General features: G+C 43.2%; 2 protein-coding genes across 2 annotated transcripts; one reads left to right on the top strand and one right to left on the bottom strand.

The window, feature by feature from the left end:
• The first annotated feature begins 456 nt into the window (after positions 1-456).
• Positions 457-5,522, top strand: tk1 (thymidine kinase 1, soluble). The gene is made up of 7 exons (XM_006635151.3): positions 457-688; positions 1,067-1,098; positions 1,465-1,578; positions 1,979-2,072; positions 2,605-2,694; positions 3,281-3,400; positions 4,048-5,522. Exons 1-7 carry the CDS (start codon positions 623-625, stop codon positions 4,234-4,236), a joined length of 705 nt encoding a protein of 234 aa, XP_006635214.1. The 5' UTR covers positions 457-622; the 3' UTR covers positions 4,237-5,522.
• A 1,271-nt stretch (positions 5,523-6,793) lies between these two features.
• On the bottom strand, positions 6,794-15,761 carry syngr2a (synaptogyrin 2a). Its single transcript, XM_006635150.3, has 4 exons — positions 15,492-15,761; positions 11,362-11,599; positions 10,785-10,921; positions 6,794-9,870 (listed from the first exon to the last, which is right to left on the bottom strand). Exons 1-4 carry the CDS (start codon positions 15,588-15,590, stop codon positions 9,673-9,675), a joined length of 672 nt encoding a protein of 223 aa, XP_006635213.1. The 5' UTR covers positions 15,591-15,761; the 3' UTR covers positions 6,794-9,672.
• Positions 15,762-19,183: the final 3,422 nt, after the last annotated feature.

Here is a 19,183-nt window from a genome sequence, read left to right as displayed (position 1 = left end):
GGTCTCTTAACCCACATACAGTAGGTAGATGTCAAACTGCGGTCACACTTTGTCAATGCAATAATTTGTTTTCTGGAAAACGTGCGGTTTAGCCCAGGTTACCCTGCAGCAAATGTTCCAAAAGCACGTACAAATTAAGCACAGACATTTTAAAGTCCTTAGTTAACAAACGGCGTTTTACCTAATAATAACAGTCTTCACACTCGCACAAGACCGGTACGCCCCCATATGAGCTACCTGAGCAGCAAGCAGATTTTGGACGACCACAGTACAAAAGTTTATTTTATTTATTTTAAATGAGAGGGGGGGTCAAAACCAGAAACCTTATCCCGCCAGAATACGAAGCAGTACGTTTTCCGACCTGCCCAACAGGGAAGAGAGAAGTCAGGCCTGTCTCCCTGATTGGCCTCGAAGAGCCTCAGTCATCATGTCGGGGGCGGTGTGGTCAGGCGTCCGTCTCCCTATTTAAAAATCAGGCGGGAGAACAGTCCGCTTTGTACTAAACCGGGTGCATTTCTTGGAGGCCGGAGTGGTTGTGTTTTAGCTTATTTTATATTGCACTATAATTATCTTTTTTTTATTTTCGTTGTTCCGTATCTTTCTTTCTTTTCGTCGTACAACAATGGAGTGCTTGAACCTTCCCGGAGTTTTGCCCAATTCTCCCAGGAGAATGAGGGGACAAATCCAGGTAAAACACAATCAAGCATTCGGTTTTAAGTCTTTTTTGTTCCTTCCCTGGCACTATAAGGAAATCCTTCTCTATTTAAGCCGTAAAATAACCCGTGCGTGTCCTATGAAACGTAATGGGACCGAGCAATTGATTCTAGTTAAACCATCTGTGATATATTTTTTCGTTATGTAAATTAGTTTTGTGAATTTTGTACATTCCTTTTAAAAATGTGTCTGTATATATATATAGAGAGAGATCTGTTGCCAAGTGTTTTTGCATTTATTTTGTACTTTTGTTGTAGACTGATTTAACGTATTTAAAACGCTGCTTTGGTGATCACTAAACTGCCAGTTAACCGTTCCTAACCTTTGTTTCTTTTGTTGGATTGATTTGTAGGTTATTTTCGGGCCTATGTTTTCAGGAAAAAGGTAATCTTTTAAACTACAATACCCTTTCTTTGTTTCATTTTGTTCTATTGGCGCCAAAATTGCTAGTAGTAAAAACAAATCGTAATGTTTTTTTTTTTGCAAAGTTTTATGTATTTTACATAAAATACATAAGTATTTTTATGTATGTGTTTTATGAATTCTAGGCAGTATTTTGTTAGTCACTCGTATTCCTTTTAACCATAATTATTGAAACTGTTCAATGTCAGACATGTTAAGTAATAAATCGCAGCAGTGGTGGAACAGTTCTTCCGGTAGGCGTTATAATTACCTAAGTGTACTGTATACTTCATTATTGTACTAGATTACTGTTTTAAACTTAATTTAATGTCGTAATTTCGTTACCAGCACCGAGTTGATGAGGAGAGTCCGCCGTTTCCAGATTGCCCAGTACAAATGTCTGCTGGTCAAATACTCAAAAGACAACCGCTACTCCGACTCCGGGGTTGCAACACATGATAGGTAAAAATAAAAGCTTGAATTTCCAGTGTCTTTGAAATGTCTCCGTAATTTTACCACTTTACCATCACAGACTGGTGGTGGTACAATTTTTTGGCTTTCTGAGACCTGACGGTATGAGTTGGGCAGGGCTAGGCTAAATAAAACGGCTAGTATTAACATTGCCTTGCCTTTTATATGGAAACATCTCCCCGTCAGCTGGTACGTGTACCTGAGTGTTATAAGATACATTTCTACAGCATCCTTGAAGCTTAAGAGGCATTAAGCCTGAAATCCAGGCAGGCAGACTGAATACCTGTAGTGCAGTTGGGGGGGGCGGCTGCTGGTGTCTCCGAGCTGGGAAATGCGTTGCTATGGAAACGGGGAACCCATCCTTTTTAAAACCTGCCTTCTCCCTCTGCAGAAGGACGATGGAGGCTGTGCCGGCCAGTCAGCTCAGAGACATCTACCAGCTGGCTCTGGACTGCGCTGTCATTGGCATCGACGAGGGCCAGTTTGTAAGTGCGCATGGTCTTGTGGGCTCTGTCTTCATCTGAGGCCTCTGAACTCTGGGGAAAACTCCCCACCCCCTCCCTGTTTTTTTTTTCCTGGGAGAGAGTTTGGTGCACCAAATAAAGATGAGCACTTTCGGCATCTTTGTACTAGGAAGTTAGGTTTTCCCAGTCTGTTAGCAGTGCCAGGAGGAACTGGGCACGGCTGAGATTTGATTTCTGGAAGCTGGAGTGATCTGGTCAGGAGTGTGTGTGTGCGTGGTGCTGTGCTGTGCTGTGCTGCCCCTAAAATGTGTAATTTAAAAAGGATTTTACTTAGATTGGGTTTTTGGCAGGCAGCTCACTCTTGACCAGGAAGGCTTCTAACTGACCTGTTGTAGGGATGAGAGAATCTTGGTGCTCGCACTGAGTGTATTTGAACCAGGCTTGAGTCTGTTTTACTGGGTGCGAGACATTTTGTGCATGGTGGGGGCTGTGCTATTTTCTCTGATTTTAATTCCGGGCTGGGGTATCCTGGGTTTTTTTTTCCCCCTCCCAGTTTCCAGACACGGTGGAGTTCTGTGAGGAACTGGCCAACATGGGCAAGACCATCATTGTAGCAGCCCTGGACGGCACTTTCCAGAGAAAGGTATTTCCAGCCTGCAGCAGAATTTGATTAAAATTCATTCCAGGACAAATGTCCGTGTTCAAGGCTTTTAATGTACAACTAAGTAAGCTGTTGTGTAACTCGGTTTAAGTAGGAGCCGTTGATAGGCTGATATCCTATCCTGGGTGTATCTTATCTTGTGCCTGGGTTAGACTGGATCATTTGCTCACTGGTGACCTTCTATGGGAAGAAGTAACTGCGGACAATGAACGGATTCATTATGCAGGACCACTGTTTGCACTTTTATTAGATATTTTCTACCATGTCAAGAAATTTACCGTCTTTCAAAGATCTCATTAATCAGGATGATAGCGACTCCTTGATCCAGAGTACTACAGGGTGATTTATTCACATACTGCTGTCTGGATATCCAGACCTAGCTGAGTTGAATGTCAAAGACAGACATTCCTAAATTCTGCTTGGATTTTAGTAGGAATTTACTGAAATGGGAAGGTCTCTTTGCAACAACAGAGATTGTAAATGAAACGGCTGATAAGGGAAGAGCAACTGACTGTTCCTTATAGTGTAATACTGCTCCTGATGTGGCGTCTCAACGCTGTGGCTACAGGCGTTCGGCAACATCTTGAACCTGGTGCCCCTGGCTGAGAGCGTCGTGAAGCTGAACGCTGTGTGCATGGAGTGCTTCAGAGAGGCCGCCTACACCAAGAGGCTTGGGGCTGAGAAAGAGGTGAGGGCACCTTCAGAACCTCAAGGCTGTACTTGCACATGGCACGCACAGGACATGCTTGTTGAATCTTTTGTTTAATATATACCCCCACTCAATTTGGGATTGCTAATCGTTTTAAACGGTTGGCCCTCTGGCACCAGCTCCCGAGCCTGCTTCGTCGAGAAGGAGACCTATCTTTCCGTGTGCCTTCATGTAGGTGTGATTTGCTGCCTTATAACGGGACTTAGTGCTGCTTTGACAAGCAGTGCGTCTCTCTCCGACATCACTGAAAGCATACAGGTGCCCAAGGGGTTGTCGGAATAGTCAGACGCCAGGTGGTGTTCAGTCAGTTGTACCGTGATATCTAGGCCTCGGGTGTCTTCATGATACTATAGAGATCATGTCCCTGAAGGCAGCGTCGGCTCCCACACTCGCATACTCTTCTTTTTGGTCTCCCACCTACTATACACCTGCTTGAGTCTTCCAAGATTTGCATGGTAAGAAAGTGGAAGACGCGGCCGTTGCACATTCAGTTGATTACCAGGTTAATTGTACGTAACTGAATTCTGGTTTGCCTTTGCGTCCTTTAGGGTAGTAGAGTTTTGGCTGCAGTCGTCCTACGCGTTCCCTCATCTGTCTTAACTTTCTGTTCTTTCTGCCGTGGGCAGGTGGAGGTGATCGGTGGGGCAGATAAATACCACGCCGTGTGCAGAGCCTGCTACGGAGGCCTGCGGGCGGAGGGGAAGGAGAACTGTTTGCCGCAGCTGACGAGAGAAGAGACACCCCCTCACGCCCTGCCTGCGAAGCACCTGGACACCAAGGTGCCCCGGAAGCTGTTTGCGACACTGCAGGTCTAGCTGGAGTCCTGCCCGGAGGACATGCTCTGTAAGAGCCACTGAGGAACGGACTGAGAACACTGAAAGTGGCAGTTCTAGTGTAAGACTTTGTGCTTCAAGGACATGAAGGTTTCAAAAACCGCAAACTACAACCTGCTGGGTGTTACAGGCATAGCCAGGAAAAGTACTGTGTGCAGAATCGGTGTATAACACTGAGAACAAGGTCTACATTGTAAAGAGAATAGAAACAAAAGCACAAACCCATTCTGTTTTCTGTAATAACCTGGGAGAAGGCTAAACAATTGTTAGGCTTTCTATTTTAAGTAAATTGCTTAATATTCCCTTCTGTAGGAGGCACAGCTGTTTGTTGGGTATTTTCTTTTGCGCATCTGTAAGTGTAGAGAACTACACTTACTGTAGGTCATATATTACACATTGTCATGCATTGTCAAATAATAGAATCCCAATGCAGTGCTAAACAGATTGAGTTTTCTTGTCGTTGAGCTTTAGCTTCACCTAGAAACGCAGATCTTAAAGCAACTCATAAAACCTAAAACATAAAACAGACAAGGGTTTTGCGATTATCCTCTGCAAACCATGCTTCATTTGGAGAATGTGATCTTAGAAAGCAAAAAAATCACATTCTGACATTGGCCCTACTACGTCTCAAGGGCTTAATGCATGGGTATGGAGTGTATTAAAATGATTTTGACTGTGTAGTGTATGGTGTGATGTGCTGTGTGGATTTCTTCAAAGCAATATGCATGTTAATATCTTCAAAACAGGCATTTTTCAGTATCTTAGTTTCTAATGATTAGGAAAAATGTGGTTTAGATACTGTATATTTAAGTTGGTTCAAGCATTAATGGTGCCTATTGTAAACATCAACCAAATCACTTTTCACCCTGAAGTACATTTCTTTACAAATACTTATAATTAAACATTAACCTCTGAACAAAAATGCTTTCAAAAACAAAATGTATATTTTTATCTTAAAAGACAAAACCAAAAGGTTAGGGCTTGGATGTTTAGGTAACCAGAGATTGTGATTCCTTTCATTTTGTACATGTGTGTCTGTGGTGTTCCATGGTGCTGGGTGGAGAATGACTGTAAGATGTACTGTATTTTAACCTCTGCCAGATCTCTAAAAAGGAGACTTATTTACAATGCCAGCTATTGTACCATAAACTCACTGCCAAAGTCTCACTTCAGAGATTTTCCTATTTAAGTTGAGTATTTCAAAGTAAGGTGGTGTTTTTTGTATTAAATGTGCTGAAAAGCATTTTAATTAAACTTTGATTTATGAAGATGTTCTTTAATGGGGAGTGGTATTGTTCATGTGGCTTTAGTCATAATTTAGATTTTCATCCTTTATACTACATTAAGTCTGGTTTGCCATTACTTCAAGTATTATTTCTAGTACGATAGAGAAATCTTTGATCATTGCATTAAAAGATACCTCAATCCCGTGCACCATTTTCAGCTTTTCACTTCCTCATGTTAACAGACAAGTAAAGCACTTAAAAGAGCTACCAGGCAACGAAACGATAACTACAGTTACCATCCGGAACCAACACCTGGGGGCTTTTTTTCTTGGCCTGGTAAAGAAAATAAAATCTAAAATGGAACAAGATGAGGTGTGTACCAGGCCCACCAGGCAAATGTAAACAGTTTGAGATGAAAAGAGAGGGAATTAACACCAGCTGGGTTTTGAAAACTTCAAACCTTGTGTGCTGAGCAGTGATGCTGACTTTCTGCCCAAGTTGAAGGTTGTAATCCCTGTTCTGTGCCCCAACACCAGGTTAAGAACCACTTAGCTGCAATCTGTTCCCAGTGCCTGAGTGAGAACTATTTATGGGTATGTCTAGTGTTTAATTTTTTTCCCCATGTGGTTTAAAAAGCAGAGGGCACTGCTGAGACAGTGATAATGAGTGGAAGGAAGTGTCAAAAGTGGAATGTTGCCACGCTGTGGTGCTGTATTCCAATACAGCATCTTGCTGAGGCCATGCAGTACCTGGTCAAGTACCAAGCGTTATTGAAACAAGAAGAACAGCCTGAGCTGTTGGGCTAAACTGATCAATATTCTTTGTAGAACAGTCAAATCTGTGTACTAAGTCCTTGTAACCTGGAGCAATGGGTTTTCAACAAATGAAATAGGAACTCAGAACCTCAGCTTGTCAGTAATTAACTTATTGTTTTGGTCACATTATGTCAAGAATTAGATGTGCTTCTGTAAACCCCCACCAATACAGTTTAAAGCTTCTTCGGACTGAGATTCTCAAGCTTCATCTCTCATGAAGTAGTGAGCGTGTGGCATAAATATACCGAGGAAGAGCATGTACAGAGTATCGTCACTCCTGTGGTCTGCTTGCAACAAAACCTATTTAATGTTTTAATACAGCAGTCTCCTTGAAAGACCTTTCACATTATCTTCTAGCTTTTTTAACATTTGTAATAAATGTACTGATAACGGTACATTTACTCCATGCTAGACTTTGTACCTTGGCAAAATTCTTATTTCTTGCCTCAACACTGGAAACCCAAATTGATTATGAATATGCAAACTAAAGGCAAACTGTTCTGAAGGAATAAAGTCCTTTTAATCACAGAGCAAAAAAAACAGCTAAAACTGGGAGTATTCAACAGTTTTGGTATGCATTTATAATGGCTAAAAAGCAAACTGGCTATAACACATTTTTGCTGTTCGGTGAGCAAGATGGCACAGAGGAACAAGGTCTTACATAAAAAAAAGATTTGATTAAATATACCACACTGTAAATGAGGAAATTCAAACTACTGTTTGTTCAACCTGTTCTGTAGCATGCTGCAGAAACTGCATAAGCCCTGTCAGCTCTTGTAACAATTTCATAAAACAGAAAGCCTCATATATATAAAAAAAACTGCTTAAGGAGTTCTTTGCATATATATACACACAACAAACGGTATCAAAATCAGAACCACGTCAATGTTAAAGGTATTTTACATTGGAAGCCAACTGCTATTATCGTTTAACAATATTTAAAAATAAAATACATTATATATGAACAAAGATAATAACCAAAAAAATCAATAAGGCACATTTTATCCAGTGCATGAAGATAATATTCAGTGGCATTTAAAAAAAAAAAAGACACTGGTGGTGAATAAGGCACAGCTGGGTCTGTGAACTTTGTGGCCTCAAATGTCCAAAATCCATCTGTAAAATTCTGATTTCAAGAGGGATAAAGAGTAACTCTGACTCCAGTGTAGTGTTGTACTCTTACACTTTGCAGTATCAGTATAAGCCTCATCACCGTAACAGATTTTTACCATTGGGCTCTTGGGAGTAAAATGTTTTACACTCACAGCAAACAAAATGAAATGACCATGATGGTTTGTGCTTTGGCGTGAAGCATGGTAATGTGTTATAATATGCTGCAATCCAGCATGTAGAAGATTCATCTTTGATCACCACATTATTATGCCACCAGTTCTCCATTGTTTCTCAGACCCACAGCACCCAGGCACTTAATGTGTTTAGATCTGGTGTGCATTACAAGCCCCAAATAAGGACTGGCCCCTTACACTCATTAGAGGACTTTGCATAGCGTAAGCTGGGGTGATTCTGGAATTGCCAAAAGAACCGGCCTACCAGGATCAATAACCTGAAACTTCAATGCAAGATCCATTTCTTTGCTGTATACTGCCAATGTTTAAAATCAGCTGAATCAAGACCACACATATCTAAGCTTCACAAATCCTTCAATAGTGCTTTTAAGAAAGTGCATAACATATTGAAAAAAATGGGTTATTCAGATGTATAGAGATCTATTTATAATGCCGAATGGCCACCTCAAACTGTACCAATCTTTCACTCTAGTACAGTAGCCTTTATAACATGGCAAAGAATAGAGCTCTTTTTCATGATCGTGAAACATCTAGGAACTTTAGGCACAGGAATTTCACAGGTACTTCATGCTTATTTGTTAAGTTTCTAAGGCTGTCATGTTTTCGGAGGCAGATCAGCTAATTTGGCACACAGGTGTAGAGTGATCAGCATACTTTCAGGTGAAATATGGGGGAAACCAAGAGCATTCAACGTAAATGAGGATTGAATCTGTAAAGCTAGAAACAGTAACCAGACATACAGTACATGAATCACCTCATTCATGTATTTGGTATACAGTGCCTTTTAACAGTTTCAGACCTTCATACTGTTGTAGGTGATTATAGTTACCTCCTACTCGAGAAGTAAATTTAGGAAGTGTAACCCAACAAGCTGCACCTGCAGTTATATAAGCAGCACCTCCTGGGGAATTCCCGCTGAATCGGTTCAATTTCAAAGGAACATTCATTACGAAGCCAAACCAGAAATATTATCCTGCATTTCAGTAGTACTGTACACAGGAATGATTTTACAAGGGGACCAGAGATTCTGCTGAAAACTCAAGTTGCTGTGGCTCTCCCTCAAGGAGTGGAGTAAAATGCAAAATGATTGCATGTCCCAACACAAGTAAATTGGCACTCATCAAGAGAAACTAAATTAGGCAGGAGGGGGTGGGACTTCAGGACTAAAAAGCCATCCATCCGGGCACCTGTCTGTAGTGCATGCAAGACAACAGCACATCAAGGTTACCGAGTTCATCCTAGGGAAAAAAAGCCAGACCGCTCACCGGTTTCTATTCCAGCCATGTTGTTCCCAACCACTGCTCTGCGTTCAAGATCTCTCTTCTAGTAAGGTGTGACACTGCTGATAAGCGTGAACTGACAGTTTGTGTCAGTAGTTAAGTACAGATATTAAAACAAATTGGGATTCAATATTAGTCCTCTACAACAGAACCACAGTGTTTCATTGTCAATTTGCAATACAAATAACACTGACAGCTTGAAGTAATGCCGAAGGCCTCTGTATGACATTTGCATACCTGACTCGCTGCCATAAAGACTATGCTTAACCGTACACCTTTTCCTTAGCAGTACACCTAGTAAGAGTGGACACTTAAAATTCAAAATGGATCAGCTTTGTCTATGGCTGTTTTTTTCTGAATTACTTGTTTTCATCTCTCCTGCATCTGGAATCCAATCTGAATCCAAAATTAAGGTTCAGAAGAAAAGTCCCAAAACATTTTCTTCTTGTATTCATTTGATATTTGATATTTGATATTTTGGGGGCATTTAGGCAGTAGTCACAGTGTTATATTATTTTGTATCATAAAGTATTTTAAAATGTAAAGAGTTCTATACACATATCTTCTGGATACGTGTCCACTGTCACCCATTTACAGCCATGTTTTTTATATATATACACATACATACCACGTATAACCAAATTACCCATGAATGACATTTTGAATCGATGCCTTTGCAAAACAAATTTCAAGAGTTGGAGCACTAGGACCAGTCTTTATAGCAGAGCTAGTATCGTCTGCTTTAAAACCTCCTTCTTTCTTTTCATCTTACAGTATGTCACGATGGCCCTCAGTAGACAGGAGGCTGATAAGCCCCCTCTGCCGCTGGCTGGGGGTTGGTGTCGAAAGGGGACTGCTGGTAACTGTCGCTGGCAGTGGGGTAGGGTGGGTACGGAGTAGTGTGGTCGCTGCTTGGGTCTGTGTAGTTTTGACTAAAATCATCCACTCCTTGCCGGAACCTCTTCAGTGCTAAATAGGACAGGAGCCCCTGTTTCGGGTGGAAACAAAAAATGAATTTAAAACATTTTGCATGCATTAAAACAACAATCCTAAAATGCTGAAAAATAATTCTGATAAAGAGAAGAGTTCGGTAGGCTGGGAATGCAAAAGATCCCAAATAACCTCTTTACACTGTGTCCCCGGTGTCTAGAGTAAACCTGGGCTCGTCTGTACCCCACTGTCCCTCTTCCTCTGCTGCTTTTCACCTTATCGAACATGTGCATGCCATGACTTCTTGATTTTCCTTCAGGTGCTCAACTGCTAAATGAAATCCGATGCTGCTGAATCAAACTGTAAGCAATGCGTTCTTTTTGCTCTGAATGTTTTGACATTTAAATTAAACTCCGATTTGAGTTCAGACCCGGGTCACTTGACGAGCTGGCCCCTGGCACAAGCCCGCGTGATCTCGTGCTTCCGATTCCGAGACCGCGATTCCCCAAACAGGTGGCACTCAGCTGGCCAGGACCCGCTGGAGCGGGGGTGGGGTCAGTCATTCAGGGTGCTCTCGACTCTCCTCCCGAACAGCAACCCCTGTGACTTCCCAGGAGCCTGCAGGCTCGTGATGACGTCGCTGTGGAACCCGTAGCACACCGAGTGACCAGTGGCTTCAGCAGGTGCTCTCGCTGGGGCGGCATGCTGGAGTGTTCTCATTCTCTCCTGATGAGCGAGAGAGCTGAGGATTCTTTTGTCGATGCCGATTCCAAATCAGGTACAGAATTAATAAAATACTTTAAAAAAAAAACTAAACTAATTGTGCGATGAACAGAAACCTGCCCTTTACTTCTCCCTGCTGCATGCAAGCGAGTTGCTGTATCATATTTGTGGGATGTTTTTTTATGCAGTGCCCCATTCTCCCTTCGCCTACAGGGAAGCTGGAAGCCCTGGTAAGAGCAGAGTACGTACCCAGGTGAAGATGGAGAAGAAGCTGAAGGTGATGCTTGCTCGGGCAGCGTCCCCTACCAAGTGCTCTTTCTCCGTGGTTTGAGACCACTGATTGGTCAGGAAGCAGAAACCCACAAACCACAGGAGTGTCCAGACGCCTGAGAGAAGGAAAAACACAGAATGAGACAGGCGCAGAAAGAAAGAGGAGATTTTCCCCAGCCCTCTACGGAAAGAGTCTCCAATCATGGTCCGTGGAGGGCAGGAGCCCACCCGGGTTTTCACGTCAATGAGTTAAACCGTCTTCTCCTCGTCCCGACAGCAAATTCTCCCAACTTGTCAGGGGGGGCCTCTTTAAAGAGATCAGAACCGAGATCAGGCCACCCCCAGCCCAGCCTGGGTCAATACCTCTCACGCCGCAACCCACACTTGCTCCTCTCTTCCGGTTTCTTCAAATTTACCGCTCGCCACGTCCCACTCAAAGCCACACACCCTGACCCTGCAGTCACGGCCCAGGCCAACCGCCAGCCTTGCCTTTTCCACAGCCCTCGTCGCGCCCCCCGTCACTCACTCCTGCGATCCGCGCGGCCCGGGCCCCTACCTGAGAAGGCCAGGTCCGCCACGACGATGTACTTCCTGTCGTTGGCGTTGCTGATCTGGGGGAAGTAGGCGTCCAGGATGAAGAAGGCCACGCAGCCCAGGAAGGCCAGCACGCCCACGCCCACGCCGTAGTGGCAGGCGCTGTCATTTCCGTTGAACATGCAGGACGTCTCCTTGTCATGCGCCGTGTTCACGTAGCCCTCTCCGGTGATGGACGCGAAGACCACGATGGCAAAGACCTGGACGAAGCAGAGAACGGCACTCGCTGTTTTAAGATCTTTTTATATCCCGGGGGTGGGAATGATTTGGCACTGACAAGTGCGTTTAAACCACACCGAGAAGTGAAATGCGCACAGTAACGTGTAAAATGTCCAATTGACATCACAAAATAGACTACATTTCCAAGCATGCTCGGCGCCATGTTCTGCGATTCAGAACGAGACAACGTAACATCTGGTGAGGTGAAGCAGCTCTTTTACATTGTAGACAAGCAGGCTTGTGCATCCATCTCTTTTAATCCAACAGCAATATTGCTCTCAGCTTTGGGATTTTGAAATACTACTTATTTGTTAACGCTGCACGCAAATCACGTTGGAACATTTCTGCGGTGAAACGTCTGCTGCCCAACCTGAACTTATTCGCTCGTCCATCACGTTAGTCATTACAGTGACTGGTGAGCAGGAAGGGCCGCATCACATTACGACTCTCGATCGCTCTCCCTCTCGCCCGTGGCGAGACCGGCGGTTTGGCACAACATGGCGACCACACGGTACTTTCCGAATCGAGCGCAGAATTGAGAACTTTGGGGAATTTTTAAAATCTTGCATTACCGTCAATTGATTTATCTTGTTAACGAGATTTAATAACCGGCCTGAGAAATCAGAACTGCAGCTCCCCTTTAAAGCAGCCATTGAAGCCAACAGTACCAGCAGGGCATCCTGCTGATAGCACTCTTACAATACAGCATTAGTAAAATACTGTGGGGTGCTTTCTGTGCAGCACAATGCTGGAGTGCCACAGACTGCTATAAACTTACCAGACAGGTCCGGTAACCACTTCATGACCACGGCACTCAGATTTTGGACATTAAAATCACAACATACGTTAAAAAGTTACGGGCCAGTACATAACAGCTAAATTCTGAACGGATTTCTCTTGGTCCTTTACCGAGTTAAATACGAGAAATTCTAAGGTGTAGATAAAACAGCTCATGTTTTATCTGAACAACCTTGCCTTTACTGGAAAGCACCTAGCTGTTTAATCCTTCAAATCACACTGATGTACCGCCTGGACAGGAGTGTTAGCGACAGTAAGGTTTCCATTTATTAACAATACTCGATTAGGTATGAAGAATTTTTCCCCTGCTTGATCTTTACTGGTGCGACTCGTGTGGCAAGACATACGAACTTCAGACCACGGCCGCAATAAAACCCAAGCGTGACCTAAGCTTTTCCACTTCCGTGGCGCCTCAAGGGGATTTGAGCAGCACCAAACGTCACGATCAGGTGTCAACCACAGCACCCCAGGGCCCGAGACACGGCGCATCACATGGGCACCTTGTTGCCACTACCGCCCACACCCCCGCGTGAAGAAACAGCACCAGGGGGATTTTCTGACAATTCCGCTGTTTGCCCTATTCTAGGGCAGATTTTTTTTTTTAAAATGCACGCCTAACGGAACCATGAATCACATGCACCGAGTGAAAAAACTATGCGGCCCAACATCATGCATCATGTGCAAGTCACCAATCCTGGCAGCGCGGTGACCCACGTATCGCATTTCCCCAGCTCTCTGCTCTTGTTTCTGTTTTCACAGGCCTGAGAGAGCACGGCCAGAGGGGCACATACTGTTCCACCAGGAATCACTTGTCCCTTCTTCCACTGGGACTGCGACCAGGCCAGGCTGGGGTCTGCTGTGCTCGTAGAATGGCCCCTTCTGTGTATTAAACGTTATTTTGTCAATGTCAACCCGGTATTCTGCAGTCATCCTGATCCACAGACCCGAGTTCAATTGTAAATTAGGAGGGTGGACACTTGGTAAGAACACCCAGCAGCTGAAAATCGACAGCCACGTTTTTCCTCTTTCTCGCTCTTTGAGAGCGGAACGGCCGATCTTGAGTCTGGGCTGTTGTCTTAGTCTCGGCTTCGCAGCCTTACACAACCCGGGAGCTTAAGCGATAACGAGACAGTTGCAGAACGAGGGATTAGTCAAGAACCTTACTGACAAAAACAGCCCTCTGTCCTCACCTTACGAAAAGATGCCGCATGTGGTCAAATGAGTCGCCTTGCACGGGGGCTGAAAATGGGCAGTATGTTGAAAAGACGCTGAAAGTGTTTCAGCACGTATTTCTGTGATAAAGTCCTCTGCCTCCCGTGTACACCTTTGAAAATGTATTATTTTAAATGATGACTATACAGTACAGTATATATTTCACTAACATGGGTGGTAATTGTTGATCACGGAAGAGGGTTTTCTGTCCCACAGGAAAATGATTAGTACCAATTTAAATACCATCTTTACCTGCCCAGGTGCTGTTAACAGGGCTACATCAAAAATATCTTATATCTTAAAAAAGCTGATGAATTCAAGATCTCTTTCCAAATAATGGACTTTGTGGGGGGGGAGGATGTCCTCCTCAGTTTTGAGAAGTTTCTCAAAATATTATTTTTCAGTTTTGCTTCTGCAGGGGAAGTTTATGGGAAATAAACTGGACCATGATTTCAGATAAAACCCCCTTGTTCGACAGGCTAGTATGCTTTAGAATTCAAGGGTATTTCCAACATTTTTTTCAACAACAAAAAAATCTAATCATTTCCTTTACGTTGGTAGCAATAAGCAGCAAGTCCTCTGCCGAGCCTTGTGACACACACACACATTGATCTGGCCAAGCGTGTCAAAGCTGAAGGATTGCACAGACGTTAGACCACTAAACCCCCTTCAGAATTTTTCTGGAAAAACTCAGGCAAATCCGTTTCTTCCCGGAGGGATCATGTCCCAACTGTAACCTCACATATTACTGTAGCGTAGAGAAGTTTCTTCGCCTAAAGGAAAGCTTTGTACTATAATCGTGAAACGAATACCCTTCGTTATGCCCACCGTTTTGAAATTATCTGGATACAGTCTCATATTTTCAAAGTTACCAGAAAACACCCCTGTTTAACCCCCGAACAATCAACGACACCACGGGGAAAGCAACACGCAATACAAGCTACTGGTTTATAACAAATTAAAACGACACCCTGCAGGGTAACAAATTAATCTACCACAAAGTGCGTCTGCGCAGTGGAATTAAAACAAATATTTGCAAGAAGGGTGTGTTGAGCTACATTTTTAACCTGACGTAGTGTAACTGCCCGTTTTCTACGATACAAACTCGGCAATCTCCAATACTCTCTAATGCAAACAAATATTTGCAGCATAGGTCTTAAACTAAAAGAGGGAATATTTCACAAAGCAAAACTTCAATAAAAGGATTCCGTATTGACTTTTAGTTTTTGCATTTCATGTACTTGCAGTTAGAAGCCGGCGCACTACTGGCGTTGTAACATAAAATAAACACTTAGCTAACTGGTGCTGCGTATGTTTTGAACAGGTGTCTGATTTTTGAAAACAAGACGAACTTGGACACATCAGACGGCTGTGGATCACAGCGAAAATGAATCTGGAGCTCCATTTTCACAGACGTATGGTGCGCCTGGTTTTATACCATACAACGTAAATGGATGCGAAACTTGAACCAAAGCGAAACGCAGACAACACTAAAACGATCCTCTTTTTTAGAAAAAAAAATGCCTTACATAATCAGGCGAGGGCGATCGTTTATTTTGATTTCAAAGTATTTAAAGGAAAAGAGAAAGTCAAGGAACAGCTGTTTCACTCTTTCCTGCGACGAGACGCATAATTTAGGACCCGGAAAGTTTAATAAAACGAGCCTGTCGATTTTATTTTTAACAAAAAACGGGCCCCCCCTGAAAACGGATTTTTTTTTAAATCCTACAACTGCACAACAGGTGGCTCACACGTTAGCTCATAAAACACACCGCCAGGACTCCGCAATACATTAGCTGTTACATTTTCTGAATCGGGGCATAAAGAAAATGCACACATTTCTTGTTTTTACCGGACACTCACCCAGCTTAAGAAGCGGATGATAGTTTGCGGCTGTTTCAGGAAAGTCGGGAAGTCAAAGGCACCCCCGGCCTTGGCCGCCCCGTAGGCACCCGTCTCCATTTTTTGTTTCAGCCCAGGTGTCCAGAAGTCACCGTCCTGAAAACTGCAATAAGCGTGCCGACTTCCTTGACAGGCAAAAGTTCTCCGTTTTCACCGTCGTTTCCTGAAACAGAAAGAAAACTCCCATTACGCGTGACAAGACCACGTCAGGACACCGCAATCTCGCAAGCGCCCTTAAATTAAGGAATCGTCTTCAAAGTGCCGCTCCACAAAAAAAAGGGATTTATAAAAGGCACTTGTAAAACACCTGCCTTCATTTCCAGACTATATAGCGCAGAATAAGAGATTTTGAAATGGAGTTGATATGTCCTCTTGATTTGAAATAAATATTTAGAATAAAAGTAGCTGTGCGCAAATTGAAAAAAAAAACACAATGCTGACACTTATTGGTGTTGTGTGCAATAAACATGGCCAGGCGTTAATTACACATTTTAATTTATTTTGCGGTTTTAAACCCATCGAAATTCTTTTGCGAAACTTTTTTTTTAAATGGAAAACCAAGCCATCGCTTCAGTTGCAAAACAGGCCCCAACTCGAAAGAAATGTTTACACTTTACTTATGAAATGTTTATAGATGATCCCTTACTGGCATAATCTCTTTGATGTGGAACCGGATTCATATTCTGACCTCTCACAGCAACACACGTTAAAGTCAAACAAGTAAATGAACGTGACATTAAAAAGATATATATATATATGTAATGCGATTAACCATCCTTATTGTTTTACAAGACGCTATTATATAGAGTGATTTACAATGAATGCAAAGTTCAAAAAGTTGGTTTAAAATTTGTTGAATGGACTTATTTCCCTTAGCGCAGAAGTCTGGGTGTAGCTGAAATTTAGCCCGCTGTAATAACGACACATTATGCAAGGCCTGCTAAGGTCGTGCAGAATAAATCTCGTGGACTTTACTGCTGATTATCCAGAAGAGTGTATAAAAACACAATGCTTCAAACGGCTGCAAGAAAGCTTTCATTCCGTGAATTAATTACTGGGTCGCCAATTTCCTGTTATTGTAATGGGCTTTAATTACTGTCTCGAGGAACCACGCGGGGAGCTGCTGACCGCAGATGACCAGAAGGGCTCCAGACCTGCTTTCGCTGTTGTAAATAGAATATTGATTTAACACTCAAGACACCATAAGCGAAAAGTTCAGCGCTGGGATTTTTGACCTTTTCTTTTAAATGCTTGAAAGTTTTTATTCCTTTTGTATTCTTCTGTTCCCTTGAGGCGCACGGCTCTGAAAGCAGATAAATATTTGAACAAGGCCTGACATGAGAAAGACTAGTTTTACAGCTGCAGTTTTTACATTCAATTACCACGAAACAGTTCCTGTTCAGTATTTTAAAACTGTTCATGAGATGTTTTTCTGGTCACAGATAAAAAGGCCACATTCATTTCACCTTTTTTTTCCCTAGTATTTATTAACAGTGCTAATAAAGTTTATCCAACAGTGCTGTTGGATTTGTCCTGCCTACCTTCTGTGTAGACAATCATCCAGCTTATCCATTTTCTAACCTCTTCATCTATTTTAGTGTCGCGTTGGAGCAGGAGCCTAGCCTGACAAGCAACAGTCACAAGGTCGGGTACCCACAAGGTGGGGTACGCTAGTCCATCACAGGGGCACACACAGACACAGACACGCACACACTCACACCAGGGCCAGTTTACCCAGGAGCCAATGAAACTACTAGTATGTCTTTGGAAACTGGAACACCTTAAGGAAACCCATGCAGAACATGCATACTCCACACAGATAGCACCCCAAGACAGGAATCGAAACCAGGCCCTCAGTGCTGCTAAGCAGCAATGCTAACTAAGCAAGTCTTTTCTCACAAATAGCAATGTAGAAAAAAACTCTTGCAACAAAATGAGCGGCTTCAGCCCCAGGGATAAACACACAGTGTGTTTAACGTACAGTACTGCGGTTAGTTAATTATTGACTGCTTTTGTCCTCACAGTCATGAACGAGACTTTAATATTCTCAGGTCTAAAAGCAGCAGGTGTCTCCTATTTGCCTCTCCCTTCACTTATCAGCAACGTTTTCTTTGTCTTATTACACCTCCACCTTTATCTGAGGAGCCGTGGTCAGTAAAATGCCCTGAAGCAGTGCAGTCTTGTCCAGAAACCAGACTGCCCGGGCGAAGCTCACAGACCTGTGTGTCCCAGTCCCGCTCTAATCCAGCTCCAGATCAGAGCGAAAGGAGAGACAATGAAGTCTGGAGATTTCACATTGGTGTGATTTTTGGAGAAAATGTGAACAAGCAATATCTACCCAGACCCTGCCAGCAGCTACTGTATATTACCCTGCAACCCATAACTAGCCGCCCACTGAAGCTCAGCCAGTTTGAACCTGGCCAGTAACTTGGTGGGAGACCTCCTGGCCAGTAGGGGGCACTCACAATGCTGTCTGTGTGGGTCCTGATGCCCCAATATAGTGACTGGGACACTATACTGTAAAAAAGGCGCCGTCTTTCGGATGAGATGTAAAACCAAGGTCCTGACTCTGTGGTTATTAAAAATCCCAGGGTGTTTCTCGAAAAGTGTAAGGGTGTTACCCTGGTGTTCTGGCCAAATTTCTCCCCTGGCCTTTATCAATCATGGCCTCCTAACAATCCCCATCTCTGAACTGGCTTCATCACTCTCCTCCCCACTGAGAGCTGGTGTGTGATGAGCGTTCTGGCGCACTATGGCTGCCATCGCTTCATCCAGGTGGTGCTGCACATTGGTGGTGGTGGAGGGGAGTCCCCATTACCTGTAAAGCGCTTTGAGTGGAGTGTCCAGAAAAGCGCTAAGGAAGCATGTAAGGATTTTTTTTATATTATTGCATTGTTTGACTGGAAAAGAGCTGCTTACAGTATATAGCTTTTTGACTGGCTCTGTTTGTTATTAGACTCAGCTCATTTTCTTAGTATTTTGTGTTCAGACTAATCTTTTGGTTGCAGAGATTATACAGTGTTGGCAATTTCTGGGCAGTTGGTAAAATGCTGACATTATAATATTGCCAGTAATCTGGCTAAAAGGGAGATTCTAGCTGCACACTGGCATTGCCCATACTGTGAGGTACTCTGGATCAGTGTAATTTGCTTCTGTGTAGGTAGGAAATTATCAGGCAATTCAGCCAAAGTGCACTGAAATTAGGACAATGGAACCGGGGAAATTTCCACTGTACAGAGTACTCTGATGAAGTCCAGCCCTACAGCATTATGAAGTGTGCGACACACCCCCTCCTCTGTGGATTTACAATGCTCTCACCTGGGAGACACCTCTGTGCCCCTAGGTGTAATAGAAATTGACTTAGGAAACCATTCCCTCTACTGTCGCATTCATAAATAATGCAAAATTGTTTAATCTCTTTATCTCTTTATTTAAAAAAAGAAATAACCAGCTTCTCTTTGTTGGTGATTATAGATTTTGTTGTATTATTGTGTTGGACTCTGAGGCAAAACAAATTTCCCGTAGGGGACAACAAACCCTGAATTGAAAAGCATTGAATAAGCAACAATAAGCTTGCAGCATACTGTCAAAACATATTTTTTTCACCTTAGAAATATCGCTAGACTATGTCCTATTGTTATGCCCTGAAGCTC

The sequence above is a fragment of the Lepisosteus oculatus genome, chromosome 9 (assembly GCF_040954835.1).
Source record: "Lepisosteus oculatus isolate fLepOcu1 chromosome 9, fLepOcu1.hap2, whole genome shotgun sequence".
NCBI classification, from domain to species: Eukaryota; Metazoa; Chordata; class Actinopteri; order Semionotiformes; family Lepisosteidae; genus Lepisosteus; species Lepisosteus oculatus.
The sequence above is the reverse complement of the archived record's forward strand: the minus strand, read 5'-3'. Positions and strand labels throughout refer to the sequence as shown.

Bases quoted from the DNA above. Each gene is read 5' to 3' on its own strand.
- tk1 (XM_006635151.3), top strand. From the start codon at position 623: ATGGAGTGCTTGAACCTTCCCGGAGTTTTGCCCAATTCTCCCAGGAGA. The intron at 1,579-1,978 runs GTAAAAATAAAA...CTCCCTCTGCAG, and splicing joins GGGGTTGCAACACATGATAG to AAGGACGATGGAGGCTGTGC. The intron at 3,401-4,047 runs GTGAGGGCACCT...TGCCGTGGGCAG, and splicing joins GGCTTGGGGCTGAGAAAGAG to GTGGAGGTGATCGGTGGGGC.
- syngr2a (XM_006635150.3), bottom strand. From the start codon at position 15,590: ATGGAGACGGGTGCCTACGGGGCGGCCAAGGCCGGGGGTGCCTTTGAC. The intron at 10,922-11,361 runs GTAGGGGCCCGG...TCCTTCTCTCAG, and splicing joins GGCGGACCTGGCCTTCTCAG to GCGTCTGGACACTCCTGTGG. The intron at 9,871-10,784 runs GTACGTACTCTG...CACCCGAAACAG, and splicing joins TCTTCTCCATCTTCACCTGG to GGGCTCCTGTCCTATTTAGC.